This window comes from Sus scrofa, chromosome 1 (genome assembly GCF_000003025.6).
Source record: "Sus scrofa isolate TJ Tabasco breed Duroc chromosome 1, Sscrofa11.1, whole genome shotgun sequence".
Taxonomy (NCBI): domain Eukaryota; kingdom Metazoa; phylum Chordata; class Mammalia; order Artiodactyla; family Suidae; genus Sus; species Sus scrofa.
This window is the reverse complement of record NC_010443.5, coordinates 158081625-158093487: the sequence shown is the minus strand read 5'-3', so window position 1 is coordinate 158093487 and position 11863 is coordinate 158081625. Positions and strand designations below refer to the sequence as shown.

General features: G+C 45.2%; 1 protein-coding gene across 1 annotated transcript; it reads right to left on the bottom strand.

Moving 5' to 3' along the window:
* Positions 4369-10170, bottom strand: LOC110261637 (serpin B3-like). Its single transcript, XM_021099546.1, has 8 exons — positions 10076-10170; positions 9270-9463; positions 8586-8639; positions 7257-7385; positions 6822-6939; positions 6093-6235; positions 5634-5789; positions 4369-5195 (listed from the first exon to the last, which is right to left on the bottom strand). Exons 2-8 carry the CDS (start codon positions 9432-9434, stop codon positions 4803-4805), a joined length of 1158 nt encoding a protein of 385 aa, XP_020955205.1. The 5' UTR covers positions 9435-9463; positions 10076-10170; the 3' UTR covers positions 4369-4802.

Sequence of the window (11863 nt, the reverse complement as noted above, 5' to 3'; positions counted from 1 at the left end):
GTGGTCATGAATATATTTTCACTTCTCATTTTGAACCCATTACATTGTTTTCTTTATCATTGTTTTTACTGTCTTGAGCTAGTATTACCAGATGTTTGGAAATAGCAGTCACCAAAACCACTTATTAGAATTACAGAGTATGGAAAATAGTGAATCTTTGTAGACAGTAGGATAATTGCAGAGTATTCTTCTTTGTTTAAAATGAGTCATGGCTTATTCCAACAGCAGTGATGTATGAGGTACTCTGTGTTCCTAGCCAGTGGATAAGTCTATTAACAAATCACAATATTGCTCTAAAAGCCAAAGTAAGGTCACACTAGAGACTTTGATATATTTAATCACAGTTATTTTAAAATTTGATCTGTGAAAGTTCTTACATCTGTATCATCTGAGTCTGGTTCTGTTGATTGCTTTGTCTCTCTGAATAGTGGGTTATTTTCTTCTTTGTGTATGTGTTTGTGGGTGAGTGTGCCACACAATTCTTATTGAACATCCAGTTTTGTGTGTGGTATGGCAGAGACTGAGGGAATAGCCTTTATAACTAGCATGACCCTTCTTTTGCTATACAATTAGTGTGGGATATGGAGTCATTCTAGATATGATTATGTTGTGGTCTGTGCATGTGGGTCAGAAAGAAGAATTTTCTGGCACGGTGAGGTGAAAAGAAGAAAGAGTTTACTGAGATATGAGATGGATGCTGCTAGCACAGAGGAATGACTTCCTGATAATCAGGGAGAGCTGGCAATGAGCCAGGGGTTGTATCTGTTTTTATAGCTTAGGGAGAGGAGAGGTCTCATCATATACCCACTGACCTGCTGATTTTTTGGGGAAAGAGGGGTCTTATGATACACTTGCTGATTGGTTGGGAGCTCTTTAGGGGTGGGATGAGGAGTGGGCCACATACCTTTCTTAGTAAAGGTAGGAAGGAATAGGCCAGGTGGCTCTCAGTGGGAGAAAAAGCATTATAATGAGACGAGTAAGGTAATGGCAAGAGTCTGGTCATTCTTGTCTTGGCCAGAAGCTTTGAGTTCTATCTTTTTGAAGGGCCTTGAAGTCTAAAAACTTTGGATTTTGTTGTTGTAATGGTTGCCTCCAGTGCTACCCTGGCTTTCAATTTCTATGGTTATTTTGTGTTTGGGATGGATGCCTCACTGCTGGAAGGTTTTCCCCATGTTCTTGCTCTTCAAAGTTCAGCCTTCCTTTGCTCCTTGACCTTGGAGGAGGCCTTTCTGCCTGCTGAGTGCTTGTTATCCTGGGTTGAGGGTTTTAATAATTGATTGATTTTTTGCCACACCCGCGGCATGTGGAAGCTCCCAGGCCAGAACCCACGACTCAGCAGTGACCTGAGGCACAGCAGTGATGATGCCCAATCCTTAACTCACTGAGCTGCCGGGGAACTTATCCTCCCAGTTTTAAAAACACTCACATATGGGAGTTCCCATTGTGGCGCAGTGGAAACGTATCTGACTAGGAACTACGAAGTTTCAGGTTCAATCCCTGGCCTTGCTCAGTGGGTTAAGGATCTGGGGTTGCCTTGAGCTGTGGTGTAGGTCTCAGATGCAGCTCAGATCTGGTGTTGCTGTGGCGGTGGTATAGGCCAGCAGCTACAGCTCCAAGTGGATACCTAGCCTGGGAACCTCCATATGCCGCGGGTGTGGCCCTAAAAAAAAAAGCAAAAAAAAAAAAAATTCATGTATGATCCTTGATTTGTACTGTATTCTGCATCTCCAAGCAGATTTTATCTCATTGCCACACCCAAAGCCTGTCCCTGCAGGAGGTTCTGGTAGAATAACCAGTTCTCAAATTGACATATGTCTAAGCCATACCATTATCTGGGGGTCAGCAGAAGGCCACAGAACCTCTGAGTTCTTACAGAACTGCTGCATTTGTGTGGATGTGTATTTGGAGGATGGGGGCTTGGAATGGGAAAGGTGACAACTGTATGTGTAACTTGGGCTGTACTCTGGAGAGTAAGAGGTAGGGGATGTTGTGGTAGGTTCATTGGCCCTGGGATGCAGAGCTTCCCTGTGGAGGGGGATCCTTTGTGGCAGCCCCCTCAGCATGGCCTTGAGGTCATTGATTTGCCACTCCTGGAACAGCCATGAACGTCACTGCAGGGAGGTGAACATACCAGCCACCCTCTGTTTATCGTGGGCAATTGATTTTCACTTCATTTTAGTCTGACCACTGTCTAAGTAGGAATATACTAAAAAAAGGCTTTTGTTTTTCTTAAAATTATTGCCAGACAAAAACATTAGTTAAAAAAAAAAATCCTTCTGGTAGTTCCTGTTGTTCCTCCATGGTTTACGAACCTGATTAGTATCCATGAGGACGCCGGTTCCATCCCTGGCCCTGCTCAGTGGGTTATGGATCCGGTGTTGCCATGAGCTGTGGTGTAGGTCGCAGACGTGGCTCGGATCCCGAGTTGCTGTGGCTGTGGCTTGGGCCGGCAGTTGTAGATCCCATTCACCCCTAGCCTGGGAATGGCCCTAAAAAGGCAAAAGACAAAAGACAAAATATCCTTCTGAGAAGGAAAGAATTGCATTACTAGTGTCAAGTGAAATGTGAATCATCTTAGGCCAGATTTTTAATTATGTGGATTTCTGGTTTCTATTCATTTAGGTAGATAATTATCAGAATGGAGACAACACTGAGACTTAGATGTTACGATCCTAGAAGGCCAGGGCCTGGCCCTGGGTTTCTACACCCTGGGATCTCTGGGGAAATCTCTCACACACACACACACACACACACACACACACACACACCACACACACACACACACGCACACCTCTTCTTGGGAGGGCAGAACCTTCGGTGACTTCTGGTCTCTTGTGTCTATTGCTAAGTGTCTTCCTAAATTTCTGAGTTTGCCTCTTTTATGGGATCCCAAGTTTTGTGATATTTTTTCTAACAGAGCTCAGGTAATTCCATGTTTATATTGTACCCCTACTGCTACTCTAGCTCAAGACCTTGAACTCTGCCTTGGCCATCAACATTGGGGTATCTTCCCCAGTTGTTGTCTGTTTGTTTCTGGATTTGGTTCCCCTGCCTTCGGGATGCTGGGTTTCTCTCTTTATATTTTTGTAACCCTATATCTAAGAAGCCATTGCCAAATCCAGGGCGGGGCATAGTAGGTGCAAAATAATTGTTGAATGGCCTAAACTACACTCCACTACATACAGTGAGACAGATAATGCATTTTTTTGTTGTTGTTTATATATATTTTATAATAGAAATACAAGTGAGTCCTTATAGAACAAATAATAGGCTCCTGAGTGACTTAAGGGGAATAACTGATTCATTCATTTGTCATACAATTACTGACCATAGGTGTGCTCACTAGGTGGACAGCATAAGTAATTCCGACAGGTCCCTGTTCTGCTGGAACAAATGATGATACACTGAGGGATTTTCCCAGAAGAGGATACTATCATTTCATAAAGGAAGAAGGCATGCATCATGTATACAACATAAGTGATTTGTGAGGCATGGCTTTCATCTGCGACTATTGAAAATTGTCTCAAAACCCAACATGAAAATAGCTTATTTTATTAATTTTATTTTATTTTATTTGGTCTTTTTAGGGCTATATCCACGGCACATGGAGGTTCCCAGGCTAGGGGTCAAATTGGAGCTGTAGCTGCCAGCCTGTGCCACAGACACAGCAACATCAGATGTGAGCCGCCTCTGTGACCTATACCACAGTTCAGAGCAATGCCAGATCATTAACCCACTGAGTGAGGCCAGGGATGGAACATGAGTTCTTATGGATGCTAGTCAGATTCATTTCCTCTGAGCCACTACGGGAACTTCGAAAATAGTTTTAAATACCACATTTTAGCCAATGATAATTAATGGAAAATTACCTGGAAATGAATTTTCTCATTAAACTCTTTAAATTCTCAAAATAAATTTTTTTTGGTTTTTTGTTTTTGTATTTTCTAGGGCCGGACATGAGGCAAATGGAGTTTCCCAGGCTAGGGATCTAATCTGAGCTGTAGCCACCAGCCTGTGCCATAGACACAACCACACCAGATCCTTAACCTCCTGACCAAGGCCAGGGATCGAACCCGTGTCCTCATGGATACTAGTCAGGTTTTTCCCACGAAGCCACAACAGGAACTCCTCATTTAACTTCTTAAGGATAAAAATGCAAAGTGCCTAACATGGGCTACAAAGCCTCTCATGGTCCGGTAGCAGCCTGCAGCCTACCTCTTCAGCATCATCACGCTCTACCCTTCTTTTGAATTTTTCTGTTTATGTTTTGATGTTACCTCCAAGTTATCTGTACTATGTGTGGTGGACCACGTCCACTTTGTTGACATGGAAGAAAGCAAACACAAAAAAGGGAAAGGCAACAAGCGATATGCTTAAGTCACTGTTTTATTGATCATGTACTTCATAAAACCAAACAAGCTTGACAAGTAAGAGTCCCAGGTATCACCTAGATTCAAATAACTGTGGGTGTCTAGGTGAGTAGATTGGAGTAGTAGATAACGATTTTTGAGAGAGCAGATATGTTATTTCAAATCGAGGTGAAGACAGCGTGTTGAAACATCCTTTTTATCATATCTGGAACATTTTGTCCAAAGGGGAGTTATTGTTGGGAAATAAAGGAGGTTTGCATGGGTTTGTAGAAAGAGAGAGACAGACAGACACGCTGTTTCAACCTTTACATTCTTAGTGATGCTATGAGATGGGAAGGAACAGGAGTCAAGGAGCACCTGTTATTTTCAGTGATCGCTTGGCCAGAACAACCCTGTGACTATCACCCTAGAGGAGCCGCTGGCTAATCACATCTAAGGGGAGGAGACTCTGCCACAGAAGAGGATGCTGTTGGTCTTATTGTGCCTGATGAAGAACAGGAAAGGGTGGTCACAATGGAAATGGTTATTTAATGGTGCTGATGTTATGCCAGTAACAACACCTGTAGCTGCTGCGGCTTCCGTGCCCTCCTCAGTCACCTCCACAAAAGACTTGTGGACCACGCTGGATATCGCCAGCCCGGTCATGCCCGAGAAGTCGGCATCTGCGCTGAAGGCGCTCACCATCCCCAGGGCTATCAGCGTGGCCTTCAGATCATAGCTCTCTTCCACTTTGAATCGAGGGAGGTGCAAATCCACTTGGCTTTCCTTCATATTCTGCGAGCTCGTCCACTCTAGCAACTTCTCAGCAGTGAGTCCCTCTTCAAGCTGTAACAATGGAAAAAAGGAACAACCGGCAAAACTCTCAATGGACGTGGAACCAGCTTAACATTGGATCGAATCAAGTGTGGAACCTTTACTTTAACAATAAATGTAGTAAGTACAAGAGATTCAGTGATATTTTATATATAGCATAAATATTATATATATAGATTTATTATTTATTTTACACAGTGCTACAAAAGTAATAAACTGAATCGTCGGTGTTTTATACAATTATCAGCAGAACCATTAAATAAACTTATTTTGTAAAAACATGACTGTATATATATATTTATCTCTTCGTGTCTCAAGCTGCCAGATCATGACATATTTCCTTTGCAGACCTCAGTTCTTTTGAGTTCTGCTTCCATGAACAGCCGGTACCAGCGTTGTACCACTAGGACGTTAAACAGTGGTAGGGGCATTGGAGGAACGAGGTCTTACCTTCTGCAGACCGTCTACTTCATCTGGCAGCAGCAACAGCATGCTTAGCTCTTGGCCTGTGTACGGTATTTCCAGGATCTTGACGTGCAAGTGCTCCAGTGAGGCAAATTTGAAAGCTCTGGTGTCTCTCATCATCTGCACAGATTTGCTTGTATCCTGAAATAGATCGATGTGGCACAAAAATGCCAAGGGAGAGTAAGTAACAACAACAACATACTACCGAGATACCAAACACCTTCACCTTCTAACAGATGTTCTGGGAAATTTGTGAATCAGAGACAAGAGTCTCATCAAGACTCGCAGCCTAAAAAGCTAAAGTGGTTTGAAAAGAGAATAAAATACAGCCTCAACAAATGCGACTTTCCACGAGGGTTTCTACAGTAGTCAAATATTGTGTGTAGCTTTCAGCTTTCACAACTAGCTATGTTGACGTTACTGTACATAACTTATAGACAATACCTTGTTCAGCCAAAATTTTTCTTTCGAAGTATTTTCTTTCTTAAATTCCTGGAGCCACCGCCCTTTGAAATAGATCGCGTTGACCAGAACCAGAGTGGTGGAGCTGCTCAGAGTGCCTTTGGGAAACAGATCCTTGATTTTTCCTGCCAAAGAAAGAAAATCAAAGGTCTGCCATGAAAGGCACAAGTGGTTTGTCTGGAAGATGCTCTGGACGTTACAACTGAGCATGGAGTATTCACACAGGTCACTGCATTAGGGAACAAGGCCCAGGAGTTCACCAGGTGAAGCTTTCCTCGGGGCACCAGCCTGATGGAGTCGCCCTCAGGCTGACACGTCGTCTTCCGACTGGGAGGGTCTGAGTCTCTGTCTGTGGGGACATGAGCCACCTCACTCTGAACACGGACGAACTGGCTTCGGCTCGTCTTTCCACAAACCAATTTTCTTCCTTCCTCCTCCCCTCCCTCCCTCCCTGCCTCCCACTTTGTCTTCCTCCCTAGCCTCCTCAGTTAGCTTGTGCTCTCTCTCTGTTCCTCCACCCTCCGTTCATTCTCCTCTCCTTCCTTCCTCTCTTTCTTCCTAACTCCTCGCATTTGAACTCAACATGCGGAAGCAATTGCCGCAGTGTCATCTCACTCCATCTCCTGGCTCCCCATGCAGCGGCCAGCACCGGGTTCACACACCTCCGGACTCGAAAGGGGCTCTTCGGTGAGAGAGTCTCCTATACTGTACCTTTAGTTTGGCTTTCCACCCAGGAATTGATCATCTGTCGACTTTCTTCTGCAGCATTTACAAAATCAACAGATGCCACACTGGCTAGGTAGAATTTCTTGACGTTTTCCAGGTAGTCCTTCGATGTGGGAAGGACGAAAGGAGGAATTGAGGGCCATTGATCAGTAACTAGGTAAACACCCCCAAATTCAATTATGTTCAGCCATGACCAAGTAGATTACGTAAAACAATGGCTAACCTCACCCTTCGCTGGTGGGCTGTCAGGCTCTGGGACCCTCCATGGGTGGGGCTGTGGTCAGGGACCCTGATGCACCTCAGGTAAATGCTGCCCATGTGGGTCAGCCGGGCTCAACTGCCTCCCCGTCCCCCATGTGGCGGTCCGGGGACAGAGGACCCGGTACCCAGACCGGAGATGCGACGCGCCATGAAACTCACCTGAGAAAACGAAACCTCCTTGTCCCCATAGAGCCTGTTGGCAACGCTCAGCTCGTAGGCATTGGTGGGTTTGTTTAATTCCGTCAGGAGCCTTTGAAACTGACGGTGAACAGTTCCTGCCCTTCCAACCTTCAGACAGCAAACAAATGAGTTCATTGGATTCTCTGTCGGTGTAAGGACTAGACCTGAATCAATCTGTCAGATCCACGCCTAGCGTTTGGTATCCCCGTGGATGATGTCTGTTGTTATTCCTGGATGTGTGGTGTAGTTTACAGAAAATGTCTTTCCGCATCCTTACGTTCACTCTTCCCGGTAATTCTTTCTTCCTGCTCTGACACCTTTTCTCTCCTGAACTAGAGCTGCAGCACCATTCCACTCCTGGATGTCTCCTAATGTCTCAAACGATTGGAAGTGCGCTTCCCAGCTAAGCTCCAGCTCCTTGGGGGCGAGGATCACATTGGGTCCTTCCCAGTACATTTTCCTGTGTTATGACATGATGCCCTGTCATACGCTTGGTGGGATTACCTGCTAAGACACCTCGACTGGGCTCTGTGACTGTTCACTGTGGTGGTCACCCTCCCTGTGCAGGTTCACTGCTAAGGCTTTCCATCAGCATTTCGAAGCCTTTCATTCCATTTCCATGAAAATGTAAGAGCTCACAGGATTAAGAAACTGCTCCGTGGAGCCAAGTTTTCACCTCAGGACTGTCTGAAGCTAGACGCTGCCCCTCGCTAGCTAAGAGTTTTGGGTTATTTCGGCGATAACCCATACCTTTCGAACAAAATCATGGCCCAAATTATACTTGGGTGTCTTATTACTACTCGATGCAATGTATGATTTAATTAAAATCCTGCAATTTGGGCAGCACTTTTGTGATTATGATCATTATGGTTGTTCTATAGTAACAATACATGACCTTGATCGGGGCCTCTAGTACTCCAGGCACGGTTTCCCTGTTTTGCACGTACTTGCATGTTCTCTGAAGCAGACCTTTTATTGCCCCAAGTTCACTGGGATGAGGTCACGGTGGCTCAAAGGAATTGTATTTTGCCACATTCCCCATTCTTAACCAGCAGAGCAGGAATTTGAAGCTACCTCTTCCAGCTCTGGAGCTTATGCTGTCAAGCAGATGCTAATCTCCTCTCAGGAGAACAAATACACGAGATGAATAAATATGTAATGTGAAATGAGGAACAACACTATCCAATCTATTTTGCCTAAGAGTTCCTTAGAAATAGACTTTTCCCAGTTTATCTGAAATTCTCCGTTTAAACGCTGACCCTCTTGGACATGTGGCCTCCTTCTAGACCCAAGTGATCTGTGACTCACAAGGTCTGCTGTAGCTCCTTCTGCATTCTCCGCGAGTTCCTTGAGGTGGAGGGCCTGGAGGAGACAGGAAGAGGGACAAAGACATTTTAGGCCGAAGTTTTACCTACACGAAAGAAAGAATGAGAAAGCAAGGAAGAAAGGAAGGAAGGATTGAAGGAAGGAAGGAAGGACGGAGCCAGGCAGACAAGCAAGACCAAAGCCCAAACCAAACCAAAATACAAACAATCAAGAAATAAAGGCATAAGAATAAAATAAATCACAGTTTGAGCATTTGCTCCTTGAACAACAGAGCAAAGCTGGTTGATCACCAGCCATTTCAAAGAATCCTCACTTATGTTTCATCCATTACTGAGGAAACACGTAAAGATGTCACCCACGGACTTTAGCCAATGCCTGTTTCTACCTGGACGCTTCCATTTGATGAGCCTCACCACTGGTTGTCAGGCAACTGCAGGCGTTCGCCCCAGCTCCTCCAAGGAAGCTGGGCACGGGGAAGCAGATGGGGGTGGGGGGACCACTGGGGGAGAGTGTATGCCCCCCCCCCCGGGCTCTGAGCCACCCAGTCATGGGGATGCTTGCAGCCTTCTGGGGGACCCCTGGGCACAGCCAGATCTGTGATCCCTGCACACGAGCCAACAGAGAAAGCAATGCCAAGTGTTCAAAGGAAAGGAAGCTGCCACCCACCTTTCGAATTTCTGATGCAGTGTGTCCTCGGGACCCTAAGTAAGTCATGGCTAAGGCTGACATAATGCTAAGAGGGGAATAGAAGATGTTTCCGCCCTCTGATCGTCTGATCTGTTGGAACAGGTCGACTGCAAACTGGATGATCGATTCACTGAGAGAGCTCATGGTGGGTGGCTCGATGTGGTCTGGAACTCCTGGAAAAGCATCAGATTCCTTTTACAATGAAATTCACTGAAGGGAAGCTTAGCCTGTAATGAAATTGTCCTAAAATAAATGCCTTCCATGTGGGCTGTGGCCTTCTGGCAACTAATGTTTTTCTTCTGTTTACTTTTCCAGCCTTTAGAAATGTGCGTGGAAATATCTCATTGCTAGAAGACTATTGAAATTGGCATTTAAAGTAAAGGTTTGTGAAAAACGAATCGAACATCTTTATCGTTTCTTCCTTCCCGGTTGTACCCATCCTGGGTAGAAAATGCTTTGTTGCAGACACCAGGACAAAGATTGATGTAACAATATCCAGCCACGTCTCATCAGGCACCTCTCTGCCTTTTTCTCGAAGGCTCTGTGGGTGCAGACCAGGCTCCACCCCCATCGCCCATGCTCCCAAGGGAGCATTGGGAGGGTTTTTGGAAGTAAATAAAGTACCTAAAGGTTAGAGCAGATGAAACTATTATTTTACTACTGTCCTGGCAGGAGAAGTAACATACAGCCATGCATAATCATGTCGATGCATGGTAGAGAACACATTATGGGCGTGACTTTCAGAAATGGTGCCTGTAGTTGTCAGAGCTGCAGGAAGCCCTTACCTGTACTCCTGGAGGAAGCCGAGGCGGGCAGGGAGCCTGTAAGCCTGTGCGTAGTGAACAGTCAGATTCGGAATATATACCTCCCTCTTGCCACCTCCCATTCCTCAGAGCAGGTGGAATTTCAAGTGAATCAACTTTTGATTTCTTCACCAGGTTACCGTCACCTTCGTGAGCATGAGGTCTCCATGAGGAAAGACAACCTCGTATTTCCTTTTCTCTGGCAGAAGCAACCGCGACCTGCAATCACTGGCTCATTGGACAATGCAGGTAGGTGTCTTCCTAATAACAATGAGAATAAAGTTAGAGTCCAGCTTCCTCACATACCCTGAGTTCCCACGCTCGGGAGACTGAAAACAACCCTTGAACCAAATCTGCCTCTTTTACGTGCGGAATTGTCTTCCAGGCCACTTACAACACAGACTATTAGAAAGCTTCTATTTTCTACGTGATGTTCTGAAAGGTCTTGGTCAACCCGTCTCTTGCCTCAGTCATTGTTCTGTCGGATCAGGAAGGTAGTTTGAAGTCTCAGCTTGAGTGATATTGGCGAAGTGTCTCAGCAACGAGTGGAGAACAGGTACGATTTGCCTTCCCCTAAAGGGAGCATTGGGAGGGTTTTTGGAAGTAAATAAAGTACCTAAAGGTTACTGGACCTTGGCAGTGTCCCCCGCCGCCACCTCCACACCCCTTGCCGCCACTCTCAGGTGTTCTGTGATTTCTAGTTAGTGGGAAGCCCACTTCCCTTGCAGTGTTAACATGTGCTCAGTGAGAGCAATTACTGATACAAACAGGGGCCATTTAGGTGGCAGCATTCTACTTTTATGTTTGCTTTTGCTGTTGTTTTTCTTGTCTTTTCTGGGGCTGCACCCATGGCACATGGAGGTTCCCAGGCTAGGGGTCGAGTGGTAGCTGTAGCTGCCGGCCCACGCCAGAGCCACAGCAACGCGGGATCTGAGCTGCATCTGAGACCTACACCACAGCTCAAGGCAATGCCGGCTCCTTAACCCACTGAGCGAGGCCAGGGATCGAACCCTCAACCTCATGGTTCCTAGTCGGATTTGTTAACCACTGAGCCATGACAGGAACTCCTTCTCCAACTAAATTTTAAGCATAGGTATTTTTTAACCTCTTGACTATCGGTAAATGCAACTGGATAGATTTCAAATGACAGAATTTCATCTGATTTTATTTTTTATGAAATTTATTGTTTAATTTGCAGTTTCATGATATTTCTTGATCTTTACGATAGGGATATTGGCATATAGTTAAATATGGTTAAAAATGCATGTAAATTGAAGATGGGTCAAAAGTCGGTAAGAATGGCGTTGTTCTTAAAAACATATTAAGAAGTTTTTGTTTTTTTCTTTCCCCTCAAGTACTTCCAGAGGCAATGGCAACCATGTGCATTTTGGCCAGTTCTCTTCCTCTTCCTCCTTCCCTGTCCACTTTTTGAGGCACAATTTACATAAAATGAGGGTGACACATTGTGAGGTGTACACATCAAAGACTTTTGACAAATGCAAACACCTGTTTAATCACCACTCAGGCAGGCTATGGAGCGTTCACCTCAACCAGAAATTCCTCACCGACTCTTTTATGATCAATTTCCTCCTCAACTCCAGCCCCGGGAAAGCACTACTCAGCTGTCAGGTTGGACTTCATGCAAGTGGATTTAGGTAACGTGTCCTCCTTCTCTGGAGCTTCTTTCACACAGCATAGTGCTTAGCAGCTTCATCCATGCCTCTGCAGGAATCAGTAATTTCTTCCCTTTAATTGCTTAGTAACATTCCA

Excerpts from the sequence above, each read along its gene's own strand:
- LOC110261637 (XM_021099546.1), bottom strand. The coding sequence starts at position 9,434 with ATGAGCTCTCTCAGTGAATCGATCATCCAGTTTGCAGTCGACCTGTTC. Across the intron at positions 8,640-9,269 it reads CTGCATCAGAAATTCGAAAG|GCCCTCCACCTCAAGGAACT; the intron begins GTGGGTGGCAGC and ends TGTCTCCTCCAG. Across the intron at positions 6,940-7,256 it reads AGGAGGTTTCGTTTTCTCAG|GACTACCTGGAAAACGTCAA; the intron begins GTGAGTTTCATG and ends CCCACATCGAAG.